Source organism: Sorex araneus, chromosome 10 (assembly GCF_027595985.1).
Source record: "Sorex araneus isolate mSorAra2 chromosome 10, mSorAra2.pri, whole genome shotgun sequence".
In the NCBI taxonomy this organism is placed as follows: Eukaryota; Metazoa; Chordata; class Mammalia; order Eulipotyphla; family Soricidae; genus Sorex; species Sorex araneus.
Window position 1 is genome coordinate 44,038,648 of NC_073311.1, and position 26,624 is coordinate 44,065,271.

General features: G+C 38.5%; 1 protein-coding gene across 3 annotated transcripts in view; it reads right to left on the reverse strand.

The window, feature by feature from the left end:
- The window catches only part of IGF1 (insulin like growth factor 1), a 78,436-nt gene extending 52,408 nt beyond the window's left edge, over nt 1–26,028 (reverse strand). For all 3 annotated transcript variants that reach the window (XM_004602777.2, XM_012936127.2, XM_004602776.2), the window contains exons 1-2: nt 25,863–26,028; nt 21,130–21,286 (exon numbers count right to left, since the gene is read on the reverse strand). In XM_004602777.2, the coding sequence (XP_004602834.2) occupies nt 21,130–21,286; nt 25,863–25,925 (220 nt within the window). In that variant the 5' untranslated portion in view covers nt 25,926–26,028. The remainder of the gene's footprint in view (nt 1–21,129; nt 21,287–25,862) is intronic.
- Between the last annotated feature and the right edge of the window lie 596 nt (nt 26,029–26,624).

Genomic DNA, 26,624 nt, shown 5'->3' on the forward strand with positions numbered 1-26,624 from the left:
GTGAGTTGCACAATAGCATGATGTCAGCTTTCTGATGGAGCTGGGCTATTGAGCAATGCCTCTTGGAAGAGAGAGGTCACACACAGAAACCTGTCCAGCGGTTCTAAGAATTTTATATCTTAAAAAATATTCAATATATTTCTTTATGTGTTGAGACTCAGATTTTCCAAATCCCAGATTAGTGTTTTCCAGAACATTGGGTCAAGCAGTGAATTTCCAGTTGACAAGCTATGTTCGCTTAAAAAATATTCCATCGTGAAATCAAAATATGACATTCAAAAGTGTGTGTGTAAGTGTGCGTGTGTGTGTGTGTGTGTGTGTGTGTGTGTGTGTGTTCTCAGAAGGGCCCTGTTCATTCAATATGCCCTCTCCTTTCAATCACTTCCACAGTCTCTTTCTCAATATTAAATATTAAATCTGGGGTGGTTGGGACCAAGAACTTCAGGAGACAGATAAAATTGTTCATTTTCTCATTCATGCATTCCTTTGCATTCTATCACGTCTGGTTGAAGAATGAGGTGATTTGCTGTTTCTTACCCAAACAACCACCCCTGGATGAACCTAGCAGACAGCTTGGATGGGAAGTTGTAGTTTTTTGCCCTAACCCTGGGAAGAGATGAATCACGGGCATGAGCAGAAGATGAGGAGTTGGCTGGTTAGAACTAAAGTATCTGGATCCCCAAGGGTAATGCTCCCTCCAAAATAAAAAGAAAATGGCTGTTTATTTGAGAAGTGCTCAGGCAACAGCTTAAGGGGCAAAAATCTTCCTCTACTGGTCTTTTACTTTATTTCTGTGGCAATTATGCTCCTTGTGGGCATTATTTTTGCTAAGAACCTACAAGGACATAGTCATTTGATAGAAAATCTCCCCTTTTTTGTAACAGAACTTTCATAAAAGGACCTCGTGACTATCTTGTGAGCATCTGAGGAGAAAGTCTTGCCCCTTTTGGAAACCTAACACTGATTCACTGATATTCAAGTTATTCATTCTTTCCATTTAAGAAATGGTGTGAGTGTGTGTGTTTGTTTGTATGAGTGAATGTGTGTGTGAGAGAGTGCTATGTCTGCAAATTAAACAGGAATTCATTGAAACTAATAAGAATGAATAAATATATTTCATAGACTCCAAATTAAATCAAACTAAATTAGAATCTCAAATGATAAGAGTCTTCATTTAGGGACAATGCAAGAAAATATCTCAGAGGGGAAAAAGTATCTGATCTAACTGGTAGTATGTAATAATATTTTGTCAGGAGTTTCCCCTCATTTCTGTTCAACTACAGACTTTCTGATAACATTAATCTTCTAATCAAAAGGGGGCAAATCTATTTATAATCGACATAAATGACATTCCTATTTATAGTTCTCTTTGGTGTTCCATGTTTCTCTGTGGGAGATTTTCCCTGAAATAAAAGCCTATTTTTCCGAAGCAATTGTGTTCTAGGAACAACCTTGCTCATTTCTGTTGCCCCAGAGATGAACTTAATTAACCTCTTACCTCTATCTGGGATGTGGGATCCACTGACCAATAATAGAGCTACTCCTACTTTTGTCCTTTTAATTCTAGTCCACAGAAAACATATGGGACCTCTCAAAAGAAAGGCAGTCCCTAAGCTTTAGAGAAGTAGTCTTAAATCTTTTTACCTCTGCAGACTGTGACACTGATGGTTGAAAACCACTGCTCTAAAGAACAGGCATGAAAGTCATTTGGCTAGCCTACTTGTGACTTCAGAATGTTTCCTAGCCTAGCTTTCTTCCAATTCTAACAGTGCTTCATTCAAATGATTTCTAGAAACCCACAGCTGTCAATGATTCCTTGAAAATTCTATGCTGATACCACAGATATTATCTCATGTGATATTCACAATTCCCTTGTAGGGAAGCTAAGGAAGGGCTAAGGTATCCAATTTACAGGGAAGACAATTGTCCCAGCATCCAATCTATAATTATAGATTTTATATATATATATATGTATATATATATATGTATACATCCTAAATCTAGCAGTTTAGGTTACCTCACTGTCCAGAGTGCCCGTTGACACTTTATGTTATCTCTTTGATAACAAAATGAATATTATTCTAACATAATAAGACAGGCACTCAGTTCTCAGATTTCTGTTTAACTCAAAACATTTTCTGTTTTGAAAAATTCTGTTCATTTGATAATCTGTCATATCTTATCCAGCGCTGGAGAAACAGAGTAGGAGGAAAACCTTATAACTCCATGTAGAATTTGGAGACATCATTGAACTTGAGTTGGGAAGATTGACAATGGGAAATTTGTTATGAGATTCCATCAACTAGAAGTCATGGCAGCTGTTCACACATTATTTCTTTTTTCCTCAGAGAACAAAGCATATTCATATCTCTTACCCAGATTCAGATAGATATGCCTGCAGGTGACAAATTGTATCTTAACTTTAACATTGATGCCAGTACCTACCACAGTTGGTCACACTTGACTGTAGTTTAATTAACACAATTTGGATTCTGGTGTCAAATTGTGAGAAAACCTCACAAGACTATATAAAGTATGAGACCAATACACATTTCCTTACATTAATTTGGAAATTTAATTAACCAGTTTTGTGATTATGTAGAAAGCATTTTTAAAAAGTCATTTTTATGTTATTATTTTTAATACCATCAGTTAGATAGTTCCTATTTATGGGTAATGTTGTTCATTTTTTTTTTACTTTTCTTTGTTTTGTTCAGCACTGTCCAGACAGTGGTTCTGTGTTCAAAAACTACTCCTAATAGTGCTCAGGGGACAACATGCCATGCTGGGGATGAAACCTGGCTGCATGCAAGGTATAACCTTACCTTCTGTAATATTTTTCCATCCCAGGAGTTGCATTTTTTAACCAGGTTGAAGATTAAATTAAAGTTTAAATTAAATTAAAAGGCTTTTATGTCACACCTTAAGACATGGAAGGTGCTCGTTATTATTCACTGAATTTTGATTCTTGGCACTATTTGATGCATTTGTTAATCACCCTGCTTCCAGGATAAATAAGAATGAGTAGGAATACTTGTTTGGGGGCATTCAGGAACTTTAGAAAAGGAGCCTTTGAATATAATGAGCTGTGTTACTTCTATTTCATTTTCCCCTCACAATATTTGCACTGTACCCGGAACTGGCCCAATTCACTGTTTCAGCTGCGTCTCAACACTCGATGAACGCCCATAATTCTAATACAAGTCGAGTAGACTAAGAGGTTTGCTGACCCTCCTTGTGAGAGATGCAATAATAATTTAACTTGAAGATCACAACCAGATTCTAACAAAAAGGGTCTGCTATGTTTACTCAAATTCCCTCAGCCGTTTCTTTAAGTTACAGCATTTCTCACTCCCTATTTGAAAATACCTAAAAATCCACAGGGGCCTTCTCATTCAACTATGTCTACATTTCAAATGACTTACTGCCTTCTTATGGGCACACACGACTGATCTAGGCCTAGAAAACCAAAGAATAATGAATAACTTAATTAATTCCATACAGACATCGACTGCACTGTGTAAAGAAGCAAGAAGCATGTGGGATTTGAAGGAAGTTAACCAAACAGCCTTTCCCTTTGAGAAGCTTATATCCTTAACCAGAAGATAAAAAATATGAACATTGTCTCAACACAATATAGAGTAAATTATAAGTGCCACTGAGTAATATTGTTGCTACCAGGATGAAGTTGGATGTCTGGCAAGTTGATAGATGATTTTACAGAGAACTACCTGAATTTACCTGAACTATATTTTAATGCTGGGCTGGAGAGATAGTGCAGCGGGTAGGGCGTTCACCCCTCTTGGAGAGCCCCAGCAAGCTACCGAGAGTATATGGCTCACACAGCAGAACAGGCAAGCTACCTGTGGCATATTTGATATGCCAAAAAAAATTTAAAAAACAGTAACAAGTCTCACAATGGAGACGTTACTGTTGCCCACTCCAGCAAAAATGAGCAACAGGATGACAGTGACAATGATTATGTTTTAAGGCACCTTGCTGCTCTGTTTGTGGAGCTGACATATGACAAAAGAACAGAAGTCCAGAAAGGTAAAAAATAATGCAGTAGTGAGTTATTCATGTTAAAAACTGAAATATGTCAGGAACCAAAAAAAAAAAAACTGAACAAATCAGGAGACGGATAAATAGAGCAGTACTCTCAGGGTATTTGAGAATGATGATGATTAGAATATACAGCAGAAAACGTGTCATTATAGAGGGAAGAGTTGTTTAGTAAATATTGGCTGATAATTTAGAGTTTTATAAAAGCATTGTCATTATGAAACAAAATACTTCTGAAGATGGGCTCCAACTCCTGACAGTTTGTGAATTTTGCTGTAGAGAAACATTAAGAAATAGAATTGGAAAGTTAGATAGAGACCTTATACAAAATGCCTTAGCATACAATTGGGGAGTTTGGACTTAATTTACTTAGCCATAGATGATCACTGGGAATTGTTTAGAAAAGGGATAAAATGATTAGAACTGTGCTTTAGAAAGATTAATCTCATGGGTGGGATGGCTGGTGTCAAACAGTATTGGACACAGAATGATCACTGAGAAGGCTGTTGCAATAGTTTTGGTGAGTGATGAAGAGGAGCTGAAGAGTGATGGGAAGTGAAGGAGGGACACATGGATAATCTCCCAGTGAATTGGTTACAGCTGTTTTGTGTACAGAGCAAGAGAGAGAGAGAGAGAGAGAGAGAGAGAGAGAGAGAGAGAAGCAACAAAGCTTCAGTGCTATAAGTCGCTTTGTCACAGATTGGTTTTGATGGTTTCTACTGTCCTGAACACACTGAGTACTTGTGTAGCATATTCATTGCACTGTCCGGGAATCTGGCCTTTCCTATTTCACAAGGTCCAAGCCAAACACTCCACTTGCTCTTTAAGAAATAATCTTTTGGGGTGATCTCTCAATGTTCAATTTTTAAGATTCAGGTTCTGCTTAAATGATCTTTTAAAGTCTTACCTGGACTATTTTTTAATGCTACCTAGATATGTTTGAGAGGGAATATGGGTTTCCTTAAATTAAGGGATATATCTCATTCATAGGAATTAACAGTGACTGTACTAGTTCAAAGATATGAGAGAGAAAGAAATATGATTAATGTCCTTAGAGACTTTTTATTTGTGGGACAGATGTGGCCTGGGCCAATGCTTGTTGAGGTCCAGTGGATGCAGAAAGCAAGTCCTCCTAGCTCTGCAGTGGGGAAATTGGCATATTCCACCCAAAAAGGTTCTAGTACTGAATTGGTCCAACAGATGTGCAGTTCCAATGAGAGAGAGAGAACCACAATTTTAAAGGGAAGCTGTCAATATTTGTATTCGTTTAAAAATTCCTTGGTTTTTATAATTCTAAAATTAGAAAAATATATATTGTGTGGATCAAATAAAGCATGTCTGTTATCTAGGAGTAGGTCCAGAACATCTTGTGAAATTAGCTTTGCAGTATTAACTCCATTCCTATCAACATTAGTGTTTGGGAAACTCAAACAGGGCAAGTGGAATAATAAAGGGTTAACCTGACTCGAGCCTGGAATTACATGACTGTAGTGAGCTTTGCAAGAATGTAAGGCCTTTTAGGAAGTAAGGCTTTATCCTGTTGGCTATTACTTGTTGGCTATTGCTTAGCATAGAGCAGGTACCCAGTTTAATGCTCTTCTAATTAAATTGGTTAGCACTTTATTTTTACTTCCATATATTTTACCCAAGAACCATTAAAAAGTAATAAAAGAAGAGTGCTAATAAGAAAAATACAATAAGCTTAATTTCCAGTTGGATTTCTTTAAGTTTTTTTTCTATAAAACAATAGTAAATGCTAATTTGGAACAATTTTTGAGTTCTTACCTTATCTATAATAGTTTTTTTCAGTGGGCAGAGATCTGAAAAGCCAGGGTTACATTTACATCAAAATATTGTGGCTTAAGTACAAACACATTGAATATATACTTGTGGGCTGAGTCTATTGCCACCTAATTCTAGAGAGCTGAATATTATCAAGCTAAGGTGTGTGAAAACCTATGTGCATGTATGTGAAATTTGCCTTTCTCTGGAAAGTTGTGAAAGAAAATTGTAATAATCCTATCTCAGAAGTAGAATGTACTGGTTCATTTTAATATTACTGTTCCAGCGGAAACAGATTTAAAGAACCATGACACTAATTATCAAATTGAGCAAGTACTTAGTGGTAGAGTGCTGAGTAAAACCTAGATTTCCTAATAGCCCAATTAAAACCCTCTTCACTCTAGTGTCATTTAAGACATTGTAAACTATTCCTGTCTCACTTTTACTTGCCCTGCTGTGAGATAACATATTCCTGGAGAAGCAAGTTCCTTTAGATACCTCAGCCTTCATTAATGACTTGAGATGGGTCTATTGAAGGTTTTCAGCTGGAGAGCAAGTTGTCTCTTTCAAATGCACTTTTAAACCTTCCCTGTCCAACAAGTGACAGAAACCCACTTTTCTCAACTTAAAAAAAAGCACTCCTTCAAAGTCCCAGTAGAAGTTCCTAATGGCACCAACAACTCAGAATAATAGTCACTGTCACTGTCACTGTCACCCCATTGCTCATCGATATGCTCAAGCGGTCACCAGTAATGTCTCCGCTATGAGACTCGTTGTTACTGTTTTTGGCATATCGAATACGCCACGGGTAGCTTGCCAGGCTCTGCCGTGTGGACGGGATACTCTCGGTAGCTTGCCGGGCTCTCCAAGGGGGGCGGAGGAATCGAAACCAAGTCAGCATGGCAAACGCTCTACCCAGCTGTGCTATCTCTCCAGCCCAGAATAATAGTAATAATAATAATTAATATCAGGACCTGGGTGAGTATGACAAAAGAAGCAATTTGATATTAATAAAGCACACATTTATCTACTCAATGCAATCAGATTTTTTTTTAAAGTAGTCTTGCTTGGCTGTTCTATTAAAAACTTAACTATTGAAAAAGAAGCTGGCAAGATCTAAGGACTGGACCTAAGTTCCTGGCCCCAGTGATGGGTCTGGAAATTGCAGCCACAACAATCAGGAGCTCCAATGACCAGTTCACAGAAGGTCAAGTCACGGAGTTATCCCCAGAAAAGTTCTACACTTCCTATAAGAATAGGCTCAACCAACTGGAGAATTGGGACTTGATAAATTGAATTACAATATAGTTAATGAACACAAGCAGGTTTAGTCTCAACAACACTTTTCAAATCTTCAGTGAAAGTTCATCTCTAGTTTGTATTCTCTTTCTTAAAATTAAGAGTTACTAAGTCATAGGAATCCATTATTTCCTGTAATTATCTGAACCAGGGCTCCTAAAACTCTAAGGTGCACACAAATCCCTGGGTGTCCAGCCAAAGGTGCAGGTTTGATTCAATTTATCTAGGATTTAGTCCCAGATTATAATTTTCTAACAAATGCTCATGTTACTTTGAGTAGTGAGGTTTGAGATCTGTTTTCATATATTAAACCTGATTTATCCTAAGTGACACTGATAGGTGTTTCACAGAACATTATTAAGCCCAAATTTCCCATTATAAATTATATTTTTTTGCCTCAAAACACTTTCTAGACCAACAAATTAAATCCAGTTTCTACTAATAGTAAACATCCTTCTTCCTGATTAATATAATACTTTTTTAAAAAAATTGGGGTTTAAAACAATTGTTTATATTGAGTATAAATATGGCACTTACTAGCACTGCACTGTAGCACTGTCATCCCATTGTTCATCGATTTGCTTGAGCGGGCACCAGTAATGTCCCCATTGTGAGACTTGTTACTGTTTTTGGCATATCGAATATGCCACGGGGAGCTTGCCAGGCTCTGCCGTCTGGGCAGGATACTCTTGGTAGCTTGCTAGATTCTCTGAGAGGGACAGAGGAATCAAACCCGGTCAGCTGAGTGCAAGGCAAACACCCTACCCACTGTGCTATCACTCCAGACCATAGCACTTATTGAATGATTTTAATATACTGAGACCAACTAGCTCCTACTTCTTATTGAGTCTGAACTAGATTTAGCTTGTCTTTAGCTTACATATCATGGCATTTTTGTTCAATATTATTAATCCCTCTTTTGCTTCTCTGGTAAAAAATAATCATTAAAATTTCTTTGATTCAGGATTACAGATCACCTCTCTTAATATTGAAACGATGCCTCTTGTTTGAGTATGTCATTGATTGTTTCAGACCCTAGCCACAAATATCTGTTCCATAGGACAATACAAGAAAAGAAGAAATCTTCAGTGATTTCACCTATTTGAGAGTGGAATTATAAGGTGAATGCAGTCAGCTGGCAGTCAGCACTATGCCAGAACTATAATCATCCATTTACTAGGGACCATTTTCAATGGTTGACAAACTCAGTGAAGTGACTGGATCCATAAGAAGGAATGTGCTGAAAACGATTCCAATATGCTTCTATTTATTCATTCAATAACCATTGATTGAGGGTATAGAGTCAAAAACAGTGAAAAAAATGAACCAAATTTGATATTAGTTGTAGCTAAAATTTGTTATGTTTCAGAAATAATAAAGCATTCATACAGAACAAATATTTGGCAGGATGGCAGTTGATGAAACCAGGAAAAATTAAACAAATTATCAATTTCTCACTCCTAAATTATGCCCCGGAATAAATTATATCCATTTTCAGTAGCTTTGCTTTCAAATTTCTTCATTCCATGAATCACCACCACCTTCTGCCAAACTAAATATGTCTGTGAATGACTGGAAACTTTGGTGGAAAGAAATATTAAACTCAAAATATTTAGGAAAACTTAAGCTTCTTCATGGAAGACCTTCATGGACGACTAGTGTGTGGAAATATGTGGAAACAGAAATAATGCATTGACAATACCTTTTGTTTGGGGCATTTTCTGAGTTAAACAACACAAAATTTGAAAATATTACACTATTTAAAATTGCCTTCAAAAAAGCAATAGACTTTTGCTTTTTTTTTTTTAATAGAAGCTTTTGATTCATTCAACCACTAAGATGTAGGAAGAGCCACAGAACTAGTCAGGCTTACCATACTTGGGCTAAGAAAATTTCATATGCATGGCTGAAATTGCAAAGAACGGTTAAGGGGGTGCCTTTTCAAAGTCTGATTTAATGAGCTACTAGAATATTGTCTGGCAGTTCACTCTGAGTTATGGACTGAGCTGAGCTTATAAAAGTTCAGTTCAAAGCGTCCAGGTGCAAGAAGAGACCTATTCTGAGAGTGAAGTGATGGAATGGCCACCAGCATGTCCAGTGATTTCAAATACATTATATTCTTTCTCTATCTCACTTCCTTCATTTGGTGAAGACAGAGTAATTGGACCCCTTATACTTGAGGAAATAGATACTGCCTACAGTATGCTTTGAGGGTTGGTACATAACTTGGAGCATAACTGTCAAGATTAAATTTGTTCCACACTTTCCTATATGGTGTCCTAAGTTTACCATCACTCCTTTTAGTGTAAATGTCTCCAATGAAAAAAGAGAGAGAAATTGACCCAGGTTTTGTCACCAAAGCTATTTCCATAGGTGGAATCTTTGTGAGGACTCTGATGACAGCCTTCAAAAACTCTCCTTTGACTAGAATTAGCTTAATATTGAGCTAAAAATTTTCCCTTGGTAACAGTGAAGAGGGTTCCCAAAAAGTGACGTCTTAAATACACGTCTTTCTTCTTCCTTTTCAACCTTCAATCTAATACCTGAGCTTAAAGGCAGAAGAAGCTATGTTAAATGAAAAGTCAGGGGTCACATTCTGATCATTATTTAAAAAAATTGCTTTGCCATGACTTTTTCAACATTAACTAAATCAATGAGTTTAATTCATAGTCCACTACTGGGATGTTGTGGAGGACATAAAAATACTTTCAAACTTACTCTTTTTTTTCATCAAAGTGTTCAAATTGGAGAGGAGAAAATTTATAGCAGAAGTAACCAATGTTTGATTGTGTGGCTCAGAGATGTCTCTGTTATGTCAAATTGTGTTTCTGGTTGCTGTTGTACGTGAAATCTCTGGGCTATAAGAGCCATGTGCTCTCTAGTCTATAACTGATGAAACAGTTTTTTTTCATTAAGATGTTTTAAAACAAAATAATACATGATAACCTCCCAGTATCTGCATTGCAAACCATAATGCCCTAAAGTAGAGAGTATGGGGAATATTGTCTGTTATGGGGGCAGTGGGAGGGTGGGAAGGGTGGGGGTATACTGGGGGATATTGGTGGTGGGGAATGTGCACTGGTGGAAGGATGGGTGTTTGATCATTGTGAGATTGATACTAGCTTCCAAACATGTAAGCTAGTAACTATATCTCAAGGTGAATCAATAAAATTAGATAAGTAAATAAAACAAAACAAAAATCAAATCAATAAAAAGTCAGACTGGAAGTAGTTTAGCTAGGTAGTTTGAGAGTGCAAAGACATTTCTTTCTGATTGGTGAGTTACATTCACATACTGAACTCTGCCTTTTGAGGTTAAGCCATTTCTTACTTAGTCTGAAAGTCTTTCCTAAGCTGACTTGGGAAAATAAAAATCTTTTACCAGTGTGTGATACCTTAGTCTACCTTGCCACTTTGTAGAAACTCCTTAAGAAAGCTCAGTGTGGTAAAATGATAGGTCCAGCTGTTTTTCTGCTTCCTCTGATGAGGAAATAAATAGCAATATTAAGAAAACATTCTAAAGATCTCTTCTTTAACACTTAGGTAGTCAAAATGCAAGGTGATAAGCGAATAGAAGACACCAGCATACTTTTCTTTTTCATTAGTAAGGGTGAGAAGACATACTGTCTATTTAATTTTTCTATATCATAATTGAATTTACAGATAACATCATAAATGAATAAAGTTGAACCATTGAACTAATATGCGGGCCGTGATAAGAGGGACAAGACAAAATAAACCATTCAATAAATTACTAGGAATATATTTTGTGCTTCCCAAAATACGTCTAAAGTGATCCTCAAAATAACACTGAGAGATGATAGTTTTCTTCCCGTTTTTACCAATGAGGAATAGGAATATAAGACCCAAGGGTAGCAAGTGATTTCTCCAAAGCCACAGAGCTATAAAGAGAGCTGGGTGGGACCCAGAGTGGAATGTTCGTTTTCCAAAGTCATCTCCATTGATCTTCTCCTTAGGACTTGTGTCTGGGCAATAAAAAGACTGATGATCCACAAAATGAAAAGATACAAGAAGGAAGGAGTACATTTGTGTCCATGAACTCTGAAACAGGTTTTTTCACTTGTGAAGAACTGAGAGCTTATTTGTTGTATGGCCCTGAAGGGAGGCACTACAAATCTGAGGCTGAAGGCAACTGATCTCTTTTTCATTTGCACTGAGTAGTGGCAATCACACATCCAACATAACAATTTTGTGCTACCCCATTTATGCTTTTCCTTACTGCTGCTACTAAAATAAATGCTATTTCCATAGCTATAAGGTGAAAAGGATTTACCCCAAATCGCTTTTACTATGACCTCTAGGAAAAACATTTTTTCCTCAGAAAATAGTTTTCAAAGTGACTCTGTCACGGCAGTGATCATAGATTTCTGCTTGTCTACGGACTGAGTGAATAGTTCATGTCTTGCTTTCATTCATGGCTTCTCATTTATTTAATCATTTTTGTAGTCTTAAATTTATCAATTCTCAACTACTAAGGTGAACTTTTATTATCCCTACCCCAAGTAATGCCTAGCAATGCCTGACAGTTCTTTACTATCTTGAAGAATAAGGGAAATCAGAAATTTCCCTTATTTCAGAGGATTCAGAGGATAGAAGCCAAAACATACAACAAAAACATTCTATAAGGCACAGGAGAACCGCCACTACCAGGAATACATTGCCTGCCGTAAAAGGTCAATGGTGCTGAGATTGAGAAACACTGATGCTAGTGGCATTGCCAGTAACAGGTTAGTTTCAGGGATCGGGAAAGGTTGAGAGGATGAAGGCTTTAAAAACCGGTCACTTGGTCTCACACAGGGGCTGCAGACAGGGAGCAAGGAGAATAGAAGAGGCTGACCATGTCCCAAAAGCAGTTTAATTCAAAACTTTTAACTCCTGGTGCTCCTTCCCCCAGTTTCATATATCATCGGGATTTGGCTACATCAGAGTTGGCTCAGTGCAGACTTTCTTAATCATTTGCCTCTGATGAAAGACCCATTTCATCAGGGCAAATGGCACAGAGGTATTGCTCTCTTCCCAGCCATATTCACTGGATTGAATCTACCATAAACACATTTTCAAAGTTTCATCCCCCCAGACCCCAGTAGCTTTTCTAGATCTTTAAACGTATCATAGAAGAAAGAAGAAAATCCAGTGAGGTCCATAGAATATTTGGTTGGAATCTGCAAAAACTTACAAATCAGGCATAAATTTCTATTGGCTCGGTGCCATGAGAGAAGCCCCCGGAACCAACAGTTAGTCAGATTATTTCTAGTTTTCCAGGAATACAACATTGCTAAGTCACTCCAAAGCAGTTCTTACCCAAGTTGACATTGGAGAGTGTGACCGAAGAACCAGGATAATATAATATATGATAATAGTCAAAATGATGGCCTTCAGCAGACTGGGAATATGCAAAGTACAATTGATAACTCTGAGTATTGTGCAGAGAACAGGCAAGAAAGTACTTTGTACAAATTTCTATAGCAAGGGAACAAAAGTGTGAACTTCAATCTCAGGTGAGTTTATTGAATTAAAGAGCCACCAAGATCTATATGCTTTTAGGTCAACTTAACTGGAGGTCATTCTGGTCACTTAAAGTTATAAGGTAACACTGACATGGATATGTCTCCTTGCTGCTCAGGAAAGCAGGTTTCACTAGACCCAGAACCTGAAATCAACCGCATCCCTTTTTCCTTTCTGTCTCTCATTAGCACTGTGAACTGGAACATGTTTCTTCTAAGTTTCAGTCCTAGGGTCCGAGTAGACTGTTTCCCTTGCTCATTGGAAACATCCATAATTTTACTTCCTTTGAAAACTTAGGCATCTTGCCCAGGGGAGCATGGGAACCAGGGAGTCTTAGTAAGCAGGTTCTTAGGTGTCTTCCTGAGGGCTTCACTTGGTTTCTCCCCTTGCCTCCCCCCCAGCCCCCTGCCTATCCTCTTGCCCCTTTCCTTGCCTGGCTTTATCCCTGGAGAAAGCCTGAGCATTTAATGCAAAAGGTTTCAATCTAAAAGACTGTGTGGTCTCTGCTGGTTGCACAATTTCTCTTTGTGTCTGTGCTGCTACTGATCAAATATTGCAAAGCCATTAATTACCTTAGGAAAAAAGACGTAGAGAGGCCACGTGCAAAAGTCCTGGCTAACTGCAGAAAGCAATGTGCCAGCAATAAAGTAACTGGAGGATTTTTCTTGGTATTTGAGGTTCAGTGAAAAAGTAAGAGAGAGGGGCAGCCATGCCAAGAATGAAAAGCCAGAACTTGCCAAGTGCTTCTTTAAGTGACTTTAGCCAATGTGAGACTAAACAATGCATTAAATAGGCATAGAACTTAGTGCAGTTAAGGAATGGCATGTCAAATAACAGCTCTTTCCTATATTTAAAACACGATCTTGTGTGTAGATAGAGACCAACAAAATGTTGTGTTGTCATCTCGTTAGTCTAACAGCTAATAAGGCCTGGGGATTTGAACTTTGACAGCAACCAAAGAAATTCTTTGTGATGTAAGAGCTTGTTGGTGTTTCACACATAGGTGCGAGATGAAACTCTGCCAGGGCAGCAACTCAAACAAAACAAAAACAACAACAACAAAATCCCAACCTTTTTTTTTTTTTTTTTTTTACAAAAACGCTAAATAAATAAGAAGGGAAGTCCATGGTCACAAGCAATCAGAACTTTCCATGGGACAAACCCTGTGCCTGGCATCAGTGTCTAATTCTTTAGGATGAGCTGTGAAACGGGAAGGGATACCCTCAAAATGAAATTGGTTCCTCACAGGATGAGGCCCTGAAAAATCTTGTCATGATACATGATTTTCAACACCCTGACCTTCTCAATCTGTGAGTTGTGACCCTTGATCATGAAAAAAATTAGTTTAAAAATTAATTTATAACTTACTGTCATTATGTTTTTTAAATTTGTATGCCTATACCTGGGTTGCATTAAAATTTCTTGGGTAAAGATGGGTCATGAATGGAAAACGTTTCTGAAGCCTTGCTCTAGACAAAATTCGTGAAAACCCTGAGAGTTGAAAGAAGACTGCAAATCTCTTCGAGCTACAAAATGTCTACCCTACTGGTTGCTGAAGATAAGAGACTTTCCGAAATGATTTTCAAGTAAGTGATTCAGAGTTTCCCCTAGAGGTGGAGGTGCTAGTACCTAATCACTAGTTATTGCTCCCTTCATGGCTGAGCTGGGACCTCTCTTCCTGCTTGGCTCACTCTCTGGCGTATGGTACTTTGTGACCACTCTCTTTCTTTCTCTCTCATAGGCCCCATTGCAAAATCCTGGGCCCAAACATACTTCTCTTCCTCAGTGGGTCTTTGAGAAAACTCAACACTAGTTCTGGTTGCTATAAGAAATGAAGCGTTGTTTTTTGCTGGTGGAGAAAGAACAAAACTTAAAGTTGTGAAAGAAGGGAGTGGGTGTGCTTCGTTGTTCTATCTGAATGGGGTTCAAGAAACTGTCTTTGAAGGTTCTTAAATAGTAGTCTTGAATCAAGAAGACTGTCCTTATAACCCTAAGTAAAAGTGTTTTTTTTTTTGTGGACTTTTTCTAGGAAGTAAAGTATAAGGGCCTCTCTCTCTATTTCTCTCTGTCTCATCTCTTTTATCTCCTTTCAAAGAAGTGTTCAGAATTAAATGTGTCACCCAAAGATTTCTGATACTTATCTCAGAAGAGGGAAACTGAGGAAGTATCTCACTATATTACTACTCTTTGAGCCTCTAGACAATATGAGTGGTCAAATGAACACGCTTCTTAGAAACAAAAAAGCTATGAACATGCTTTGAAACAAAGGAGCTAGAGTTTGATTCTGGGTCCTAGAACTAGCCATATGATCTCAAGGTCCCACATATCACATTTGTCCAAATCTTTGTCCTCCGTGATTAGATAAAAGACAAAGTAAGGCAGCTGACACAACTGGATTTAAAAGAAATAAAAATATAAGACAAAGCCAAGATGTCGTATTACGGATATTAGTACATGATAGCTATTACTATGAACAAATTTTATCAGCTCTCTCTAGGGAAAGAAAACAGGTATAACACTAGTTACTATACTCAGATACCTTAACCTCGAAGAGATTGTTAAATACAGAAGGTAACATCTATATGAAGTTCTATGCTAGGCAGGATCCTAAATGATCATGTTCGAACATAGCAACTCATTTATTCATATCACCACTTTCTTAGGAAAGTACCATTTTTACATGAATAAACTAAGGAACAAGAGGATGGCTAACTTGCCCAAGGCCACCCACCAAGTAAGTTCCAGAGCTGGGATTTAAAAACCCAGATTCTTAGCAGTAGAGAACATGTTCTTGGTCTAAACTTTTTTGCTTTCTTGTTTTTATTTTTAATAATTATTTATCAGGAGGAGGTCAACTTGGAATATTCAAATGTTAGAAAAATTCAAATTATTTTCTAATTGTGCACAGAGACCATTACGTTCCTAGTACACACTGGTCTGTGCTTTGGTGGCAGAGACTGGTTCTCTTGGGCATGTTTAAGAGTAGTAGCACTCCTTTAGGGTCAGCACAAGAACTCTTTGTTTTCCTTTAAGAATATCTGTGGCCTATTAATTTAGTGGTGCTAATAAGACAGGGATCATAAGGTCAAATCCCACATGTACTAATTCATTTCAAAGAGAAAAGCTTTCCCATAGCCATAGACGGTACCCTTAATTTCCACCAGCTGTCACACAAGTACATGGTTGGCGGTCTACAGGGTATCAAGCCAAGAAATGCAAATGACCCGAATCAAATCTAATCCCACTCAGAGCAATGCAAATTGTGGATGAGTGAATCTTAAGTGTTCTGAAATAAAACTCTCCTTTGATTGAAAAGTCCATATAAGTTGGATGGTGAAAGATTTTTGTCTTGGTTTAGAAATCAAAAGACTTTTACTTTGCTGCTCTAATTTAATATAGGAAATCCAAAAATTGACATATTCACTTGTTCTCAATTTCAAGAGAAAGGCAAATGTAAAGAGGTGAACTATCAGTGAGTCCTTCTCAGCAAGGAAAAATAACAATCTCTTTTCAGGAGTTATGTATGTCTTTGGTTGGATGACCTGTTTGCATTTGGTCATGGTTGAGCTTCTAGTCAATCCCAAGGGTACTTGGAACCCAACTCAAAACAAAACAAAACAAAGATGCTCTCTTCTTTTTCTTTAAATAGATGGAATATCCCATCTTGGGAAAGGAACAGAAGCTATGTAAAGAAGATAAAAAGATTTAAACTTCCTTTGGTAACTACTTTAATCCAAGGTTCCTTGTACTTGAATAGCACAAAATCCTTGTTAATTACAACACAATCTATAAAAGTTAGAAGAGGTCATTTACTTTAACAAAATTCTCTTGTTTTATAGACAAGGACACTTTAGCCCAGGAAATTTAAATGCCTGCCAAAATTGTAGATCTAATGAATGACAGTGTGGAAGCTGTTTTCTGAGCACTATATTTCAAATAAAAGAGTTTGCAATAACGTAATAACTTAGATATAGGAAGGTTGTTGCAATCACTAGCAATGAAATTTATTGGAATGTTCGACTTAAACTCTTTATAAAACAGCATGCCTCAACACATGGAGGATGCCTTTTAAAAAAAAAATACCAGGCCGCCTTTAATAACTATGCATTGGATCTATGTTTTACAAAAGCTATAAATTCAGAATAGCCCAAAGGGTATCCAACTTTCTTCTTTAATTGATTTACTTCTCCCTTTTCCCAGACCTCCTAGGTAAAGCATATACAGTTTATTTAAGGGACATTTTATAGACTCTTAAAAACTAAAAAGAACCCTAGAAACTCACTTTTTTTGGGTAGTTCTAAATTGAAACCATCCCAAACGGTTGATTTTTCATCCACTTTTAAAGAATCTCTAAGGAGAGAAACTCCACAAGCCCCTAAAGCACATGTTAAAATGCTTAATCACCAAGGCTGTCAAAAATTGGGTCTTGAGCAAGCTTAGCTTCTATTTCACTTCAAACTCTTTCCCTTTTGCTTGTTTCACTGAAAATAACATTTATCTCACTGTGATTCAATAAAAAATAAATAAATAAAATAAGCTGCTCTCTAAGAGAGCTATTTCAGGTTGGCAAAAGATTTTTCCAAATTTACCTACCACCTCTACCAGACTGCCATTTTTCTTGAAGGAAGATTTATGCTCAAATCAGGTTTTATAGGTTCTACCCCTCCCTCCAAGGCATAGGGCAGAATTAATGATTAGCTCTTCATTGAAATGTAATTTCATTAAATGCCTGTGGAAGCAACATTAATTATAGAAAAACTGTTCTATTTACCCTGGGAAGATGTTCACAAAACATTTGAGAAGTTTTCTTTCACTGTGCTTTTGTATAAATTGGAGAGAAATAAAAGCCTGTGATAACATTGGGTCATTTAATGCAAAGAGAGCATTACAAAAACTTTATTCTGAAGATTTCCATTAGATATTGTTGTATTGGACAGCTCTACTGTCCCTAAGAAGGTTGAAAATATGTCTTCTTGTTAAGCACTTTTGTCCAGACAAAAATATAGGTCTGGAGACTTTTTTTTTTTATTTCCAGATGCCTAGATTTCAGAATAAGGCAGAAACTGCCTTCCACTACTTTAAAAAAAAATCTAAGCTTTCAAAGTAGATTTGAAATGGCTTAAAATATAAAAGGCAAATCACAAACTTTGAAAATAAAGTAAAAACAATAATGAGTCAATTGACAGGGGATAGAGGTAGGTAAGACCATTTTCCTCTAATAAAAGTTTCAAAGACTTTCAATGCCGAAAGCTGACATTTCCACACACAGTAAATCTCAGGAGACAGAAAGGAAACTCAATAAAATTTGTTGACAACAGTTAATGCCTATAAGAATAATTGGCTCAGACACAAAACAGATCATCTTTGTAGCCTGGGGAAGGCAAAAATGCAGCTTCTAGGTATTTATTAGTATATATTATATTCAGTTTTAAAAAAACTCAGTTTTATCAAAGAGCTGACGGAATGTGAGAAGAATTGCACAAAAGTACTTGATAAACCAAAGCCTGAGTGGTTCTGAAGACTAAGGTTCCAAACAAGTAATTCTATCTTATTCAAATGGTTTCCATTCTATTTAATCTCATCAACCATCGAATATGAGCTGTTACTATATCAGCCCAGCCTAGGACTGAATACTGTGAATCACTGGTAAGTAAATATGGCTTTTGACTGACTATTGTTAGGATAGATGCTGATAGGTAATTTTAAAAATGGGATGAAATATTTAGGAAATGCATAAATGACTATAACCTATTCTCCCATGATTATTTTGTTTTGTTTTGCTTGGGGGTCACAATGGGCAATGCCCAGGGCTTTCTCCTAGCTCTACACTCAGGGATTACTCCTGGCAGTACCCTGGGGACCATATATGATGCTGGGAATGAATACAAGCACGCTATCTGCTGTACTATCACTCTGGCCCCTCTCTCATTATTAGTTTTTTAAAATCTTATGATATTTGGTAATGAAAATTTTAATCTTCCAACTAAATTTTGAGTTCTTTGGAGGCAAAAGTCAATTTCTCATTCACTTCTAGATATCTCATTCATGCATAGAGTCAGACACACAGCAGCTTTTTCATTAATCTTTCAAAAGGAAGAGTTTGAAAGAGCTAGAAATTTGGGGGGAGGAGGTGAAAAATGATTGTTTAGCTGGCTATAAAATGGACAAGAATACTGTTGCACATGAAAGTCTATGCCACATTAAGAACAAATAAGTCACAGAATAAGGCAGAATTTATAAAACATAGATCTCAGTAACAAACAAGAATAATGCATAGTTTAAAAAGGCCATTTTCTGTCCGAAGTCACAGTCTGCACATCAAGAGTTGCCTTATATAACATGACACTTTCAAGATATTAAGGTAGAATACACAATTTTGCTAGAATTAGAGCAACAGAATGAAACAATCCTTTAGTGCCTTGAAATTGGTTTTCATTACATTTGATATGTATATTTCTAAGTGTCTAGAGCCACATATACTTACCTGTGACTGAATCTATCTTCTTGTTTTAAATTTAAATTTAAAAAATAGGGGTGGGGGGGTGGAGTTGGGCCACACCTGGTGGGGTTTAGGGGCTATTCCTTGCTCTGTGCTCAGGAGTGACCCCTGGCGGTACTCCGGGGGATCAGCGCTATAGATCCAACCAGGACTGATCTCATGCAAAGCAAGGAAGCACCTTCACCTCTGTATTAACTCTCTTGATCCATGGGACCAAACCATTCTTTCCGTTCTCACTTTGCATCTCGTTTTCATATATTATTAAATATAAAGGCTCAGGAACAGAAGGGTCCTGTATCCATGACACTGTGCATGGATGTAGTCTGCCTTGTCCCATCATAACATGTTACATTAAATGAGACAATTCAGCTTGATACATAGTAGAAGACACGGCAAGCTTGTCAATCACTTAATGAAACGGGTCAAGGAAGTCATATGAATGGACTTTTAAGGATTAAAATTCTCTTGGACTCTTTTTTCCTTTTTTAAAAATTATGTTCCACATATCCATTTTCTGAATCAGTATCAAGAAAGTAAAGAATACTGACAACCCATTTCTGAGTGAGACTGAAGTGACACATTCACCTTCCATGGAACATTTTAAAGGTAAAACAAGATTTCTATTTGAAAAGCACTCACCCCATGTCTTCGTTCATTTGCTTTGCAACTGAGAATGGCACTGGATTACCTTGGCTGGAATTAAAAGGAGAAACTGCCCACTCAAATCTTAGAAAGTGTGGATCGTTCTCTGTCACTAGTTATTTAAAAGCTATTTCCTCAAATCCTGTCTTTCTGCCTTTGCATTCTGGTTCAGCACAGACCCCCCCACCCCCACCCCCCCAGTCACTCACACACACACACACACACACACACACACACACACACACACACACAGACCAAGTTCCCTGGGAGGAAGAGGAAAGATACTTGAAGTGTGTGAGTCATCCAGACGCTATTCAAGGCTGAGTGGGTAACAGGTAAGCTGTCTGCACTTAAACAATGTGAACCTCTAAGAATGATTCATGCTCACCAAAGTCCTGAGCATCAGTTTCCTGGAACTCTCAGAAATTCCAAAGAATTCTACAGAATGAGCATCCGGTTTTCAATCTGTCTCTCTCCTGTAATACCTTTGAGGAGATAGAGAACTCTGAGGTGGATGCTGTAAGTGATCATTTCCCCTTGGGCAATATTGGCTTTTGTTTGTGCTCATTATTTGCAAGCCTCCGCTCTGTCTACATTTTTATTGACTGGAGACTTTTTAATCACCAGAGACCTACTTAGAGGGCAAGTGACCCTGCATTTGTCAGAAACCCTCTTCCAGATGGAGGTATCACAGGAAAGCCCCAGAGGAGGAAAGCAATAACAACAAAAAAATATCAAGGTCGATTAGCATAGAGGGCATCTTAATAAGGCATTGCAGTTTAGAGAAAGCCTGAGTAGGTGCAAACATGCCTCTGAGAGGAGTTCCTGGTGATTTCATACTTCAGGGACATCTGGGATGATGATCCCTTCCTTCTTCTCCCAAGTTCCTATCAGACCTTTCTCTTATGCTCCAAATCACCTCTGCTTAAAACCACCCTAATAGGTCTCCGTGAGTCTATATGAACCTAGGTACCCTACCTCTGACCCTTCTCCCCAAAAAAAGCCCCTTTTCCCACCTGCTGTCATTTTGTTCTGCCCTTTCACTGGAAAGGAATGGAAAAGGGCAGGGCGGGTTAAGCAAAATTGTGGTGAGGAAACTCAGCAGGAAGGACTTCAAACACGAAGTGCTAAGGAGGAAAGTTTTATCCTAAATTTGCCAAGCCTGCCAGACCTCATCTGAAACCATCCAGCTCCTGGAAGGTGAGGAAGTTCAGGGGCGGAGGACAGCTGCCAGGCAGGCATGAGCCGTCATTCAGTTACTCACACTTTTCTCCCCGTGGCTGCAAAGCCACAGGAGCCGCGAGGGATAGGGCAACTTACTGAAATAAAAGCCCCTGTCGCCACACACGAACTGAAGAGCATCCACCAGCTCGGCCCCGCAGAGTGTCTCTGGTCCAGCAGAGGCAGAGCTGGTGAAGGTGAGCAAGCACAGGATCAGGTAGAAGAGATTCGAGGAGGGCTTGATGTGCATCTTTACCTGCCAAAATAAAAAAAGAGGGAGAGTCAGCTTTCCCCCAGGGTCTTGCAGCGGGGAGGAGTCTCTGGCACACTCAGTCCAGCCTTCCATGACTGTCATCAATCAGAGCACAGCTGGGGCAGAGGAGATCATAAGGTGTCATAGACTGAGCATATGTTGACCTCAGTATAGATGAGGAACCTTGAGAAGTCCTTCTCACGCTCCTTCTTCATGGGTCCTTATTACAATTCCGTGAACCAGACTCACTATGGACATTTTCTCTGGAGGGGGAACAGAGTGACTCTTGAACCATGCAGAGAACCTGGAAAACTTTTGGAATGATCACAGGTGCTCAGGCCAGAATTGGGACCCAATGTATCCTATTCATTTACATTTTCTAAAGATTGGCCATTTCCAGATGACATATGCATTCATTATTGACCAGAATATCAAATGAAGCAGGACATCATTCTTCACTTACTGATGAAAAGGAATATACTGTGGCTAAACTAGGGCTTGTGAAAATACTCCATGGCGTTCCAGATTTGCTTTTTAATTCATGAGGATGAAATAGAAGAACAAATGGGACAAAAGTGCAGAAAAAGACACAAAAACACCCCAACAGTTAACATAACCACAAGTAGAGCAAAAAAAAAAAAAAGTCAAGAACATAAAACTAAACCCAGCAATTGGGGTATGTGAAGCTTTAGGAATGGAATGGGCTCTGCTAAGCAGACCCGGTTCTTTCTGCACTCTGAAACCTCTCAGATCAAGCCATTCAGATCAACAGGTGATGAGAGTGCCTCCTGTGAACTGAATTCAAATCCCACAGAAAGACCTGCCTCCTCCCACCCCCAATCACACAGGAACCCAAATTTTATCTTGTATAGAGACTTCCTTATTATAAGAACAGCCAAATAAACTCCTACCACTACCACTGCTTAAAGGGGGCCGGGGGGCTTCAAGGTTTCAAGTCCTTATTCTAGTACAACAGAAACAATGCTTAGAGGATATTTCTTTTTATGGTGCTTCTTCCAGGAAGCCTCCCAAGATGAGATGCTCCACTAACTCAGATGCATCGACTTTTAGCAGCATTGAGTCGCTAGCAGGATGCAAAGCAAAGCACTCTATTAAAAGGAACACAAAGTAATGCTAGGAAGCTGTCATAAAATAAAAAGCTTTAGAGGACCTCCCTGCAGTGGCAGATCCATTCAACCCATCACTTTTGGAGAAACATATTTGGTAATTCATTTTCTGACTCTCCTCCTTCCTAACTCTGTAAACTCTCAGCATCATGGTTCAGCATCTATGGCAAAGTTGGCTGCATCATTCTCATTAAGATTTCCATGTCTGTGGTTAGACTTCTGCTCAGTTATTGGGAAAAAAAAGATCCTAAACCCCTGGCTTTTGTTAGCACAATGTAAATATTATTTAATACTTGCAAAACAGTCAAAGACAACAAGCCCCTCTGTTTGCAAATCATCATAAATAATAGGCATAGGACAGAAGGAGTGGTGACAGTGTCCCTGAGCATTTTTCTTCTTTCCCAGTAGAACCTCCACGTAGAATCCCTCCTGTTTTCCTGAGTCAAAGCCACCAGGAATGCTCCCTGCTTTTTAGCATGCTATCACCCAGAGTTCATATTCTCTAGTCAATAAAATGTGTGGTTGCTTAAATGCCAACCCTACCACACATCTTTAGAAAAAATGGAGGGGGGTCCAATAGAAAACTCAGCAAAATCCCACTTCATTTTTCTTCTTTCAAAAGAAAAAAAATTGATTTCTCTGAACATATATCCATGCTCTGGCAAGGAGCCAGGGTTAGGACATACACTATTCTAGTCATTCTTTCTCCATCCCTTCCTTTATTGTGTTTAGAGTAACACTGGTTAAGCACCTGCCATTGTAGATGCTCACAAGTTCTTCCATAGAGAAATCCAGAGTAAGAGCTACTTATTAACTTTAGTGAGCTGAGCTCTTCATTAAATCTCTATGCTAGATTTTAATAGTTTTGTCTAATGTTACACATTTAAGCCCAGCAATATGAATCTCTAGCATTTAAAATATTAAAATTGATTTTTAAATAGATTTTTCTTTTCTCGTTTTTTTTTCTCTCGTTTTTTCTCTTTTATTCCACCACCCTCAGTTATATTGTCAGATAAGTATCAGCTCTTATAGTTCTAGGACAAATAGAACCTCCACAGTGCCTTTTTTTCTTCAGTTCAGAGAACAGTCCAGTACACCAGAGAATCGATCACATTATGTTCCCGAAAAGAAAACAATAATGAACTTGTTGAGGAGTTGAAAGTCTAAAACAAGTGGCCCCATATGTTCATCATTTCCAGGGCCTCTTATTTTGCAAGACACAGAAGGAACGAAGGCAGCAGGGGGGAGGGTATAATAGGAAGAAAGGCAGGAAGAGCCAGAATGAGCTAAAAATGAAAAAAATCCGAGCATTCGTCACTGAAAAAATCATCCAGGAATCCAAAATCACAAAGACCTGTCTTTTTGATCACAAATAAATGAAGAACAACTGAATCCAGAGGTCTGAGCTATATTACAAATGCCCAGCAAAAACTGAGGGCAATAGTCACTGAAAAAGAAAATACTCACTTTAGGTGTACCCATTTTGGGGTTTCCCGGATCTTTAACAACGGGTCGGGGTGGGTATGATGAGGCTGTGTGAACAGCAAACCAAGGACTTAAAAACATGTGCTGCTTTGTGGGTGGGGTTTGTTTGAGCATCTAGTTACATGTGGACACCCAGCAGGTGTGCTGTAGGCTTGTCACTGCCTTTTGTCCATTCAGACAATGAACAAATTGCACAGCTGGTATTTGAGTCCATCTCCCTCCCCCCCTCAGCCCCCCCTTCCTCATCACCCCCCTTCCCGCCCTGCCTTGAATTCCCCACTGTACTTAGTGTGATCACCAGGAGCCAAGACCTAAGCTCCAATCCTTCCCCTTACTCTCCTCCCACTGCCTCAAGCCTTGGGAAATACCAGGAGACTCAGAGCTCATTCCGTTCACTAGTTCTTTCTGTAGACAGGATTCTTTCCCTAGAATCCCATTGGAAGGACCACACAGCTCCTTCAAACTATTTCCTGCTCTGAGCACAGGCTTGAGCGGCAACAAAGTAAGCTTTCCTAAAAGGTTCAGCACAAGCAGCTTGAAAAGTTCCTCTGGGCACCTTTTCAAATTTCTAATTAGTTGCAAAGATCACGCTCAACAGCCTCTAAGGAGCATCTAAACAGAGAAACAAAAATCCCAGTTGCTATACCATAGTAACATGAATAAACACATATAAACATATATACACATATATGCAAACACACATATACATATGCTCAAATATACGTAGATGTGCACGCGTGTCCATGTGTGTCACTTAAAGTGTGGGTGTCCCTAGGCACAGATACACCCACTCATTGAGATCCACACACATTTCTTTGAGAAGCCAAGGTCTCCAGCACTCTGCCTTGGCATCTCAAAGGCAGCAGAATCAGGTGTCTCACAAAGCTGATTCCGTAACTCCCAAGCCACTTACTTGTCTAGGAAAAGTGCTAGCAGTGGAGTGCTTGAAAGCAGAGAAAAGAATGTTGCCCTCAGTGGCAGTGAAGTTAGTGAACTGAGCCCTCAGGCGACTGCGCGGAGGAGTCAGTGACAGTGGCTTGAAAGTGCTTGCAAATTGGAAAAACACACGTTTTGAAAGATATCATTTTGCTGAAAATGGAAACTTGAACAAGAGCCAGAGATAGGAACAAGAAGCCGGTCCGTTGACACAGGCAGCCAAATTCACCTAAAGAGACTTTACAACCCCAAGCATAAAAAAAAAACAAAGCCAGAAGAAAAAAAAAAACCACCCCAGAGCTTTACAGCACCAGCCTCCGAGTCCAAACTTCGCTGGAGAAAGCCTTCTTCCAAAGAGAAAAGTTGGACAAGCAGTTACTGAAAAGTTTCCGCTTTCAGTCTACAGTATGCATTTGTTTAAATTAGCCGAATATGCAAGGTCAGCAAGAGTTGTCAACGCATTCTTTTTCAACAGAGCAAATTAAACTTCACTTTAACTTTCACTCTCCGGGCTTAAGTGCAAACAGTTCCGGGACCTGAACTCCAAAGATCATATTTAAAAGCTTTAAATAACATCCCAAATGTAACTCTTTTTATATGACATGCCTTATAATAAAAGTCCTGACAAGTTACACACACACACACACACAGCGGAACATGATCTTAAAAATAAAACATCTGCACCTGCAAGAAAAAAAAAGCCAACTGCTCCTATCCATGTTCTCTAGCCCTTAACTATAGATAGGATTTAAAGGAATCTTCTATAATGACCCCCCGAAGCCTGCAGAAGTGGAGGGTTTAGCATAAGTACCTTGCAATAGTTTTCACTCATACAGATATCTATGCAAAGGCATTCATCTCCCGGAGCTATTTCTTCAGATCCCACAAAATTGCACATTCAGCAATTTATAAATAACTCCCACTTCTTAAACAATGAACATTTTAAAGTGAATAACATTCCTAGGCAGAAGCAAACAATACACAATTTAAATAAAATTCCCCAATGACTTAAAAGAGTAAGAAATATTTACCTTCCAGAAATCACAAAAGCAGCACTTAAATAATTGGGTTGGAAGACTGCTGATTTTTCCCATTGCTTCTGAAGTGCAAAGTCTGGAAATGAATTGGTTAGCAGGAATAATGAGGCAAAAAGAAATCCAGAGAGATGGGAGATGTGGAGAGCAATGTCACATTTCAATTTTGAGGACTTTATTCCATTGCGCAGGCTCTATCTGCTCTGAATTTAGCAGTGACAGTGAGATTTAGCAAACAGAAGAGGGATTTAGAGAAAATCCTCACATTTATCTACAAAACACAGACACTGTAGACAGGAAACAGCTGGGGGAACATTTGCCTTCTCTCTCTCTCCCTCTTCTGGCAAAGTTATCGAGTAAGGACTTTTTTGGGCATGGTGACAAATAACATCATACCTTTGCATTTTAAAACTAGAGCACAGAAGCATTTTTTTCCCTTAAAAGAATGTGTGTTAGTGACAGGCTTAGCAGACATTAAAATACTGATACTGCCAGAGAATATAAGAATCTGTTCTCTGATTAACTTTCTCCTGACCAGCCAGCCAGCCAGCCAGCCACACACACACACACAGACACACACACACACACACACACACACACATCTGCCCACACACCTTACTAGCATTAAAGGAGTTTATTTGGGGGGCTCTCGGGCAGCAGATTTTACATCATAGGGAAAAAGCAAGGTTTTAAAAAGGGAAAAGTAGCAAAGAAAAGACCAACTCCAGCAAACCTTAGGATTTTAACCCTGTGATTTCT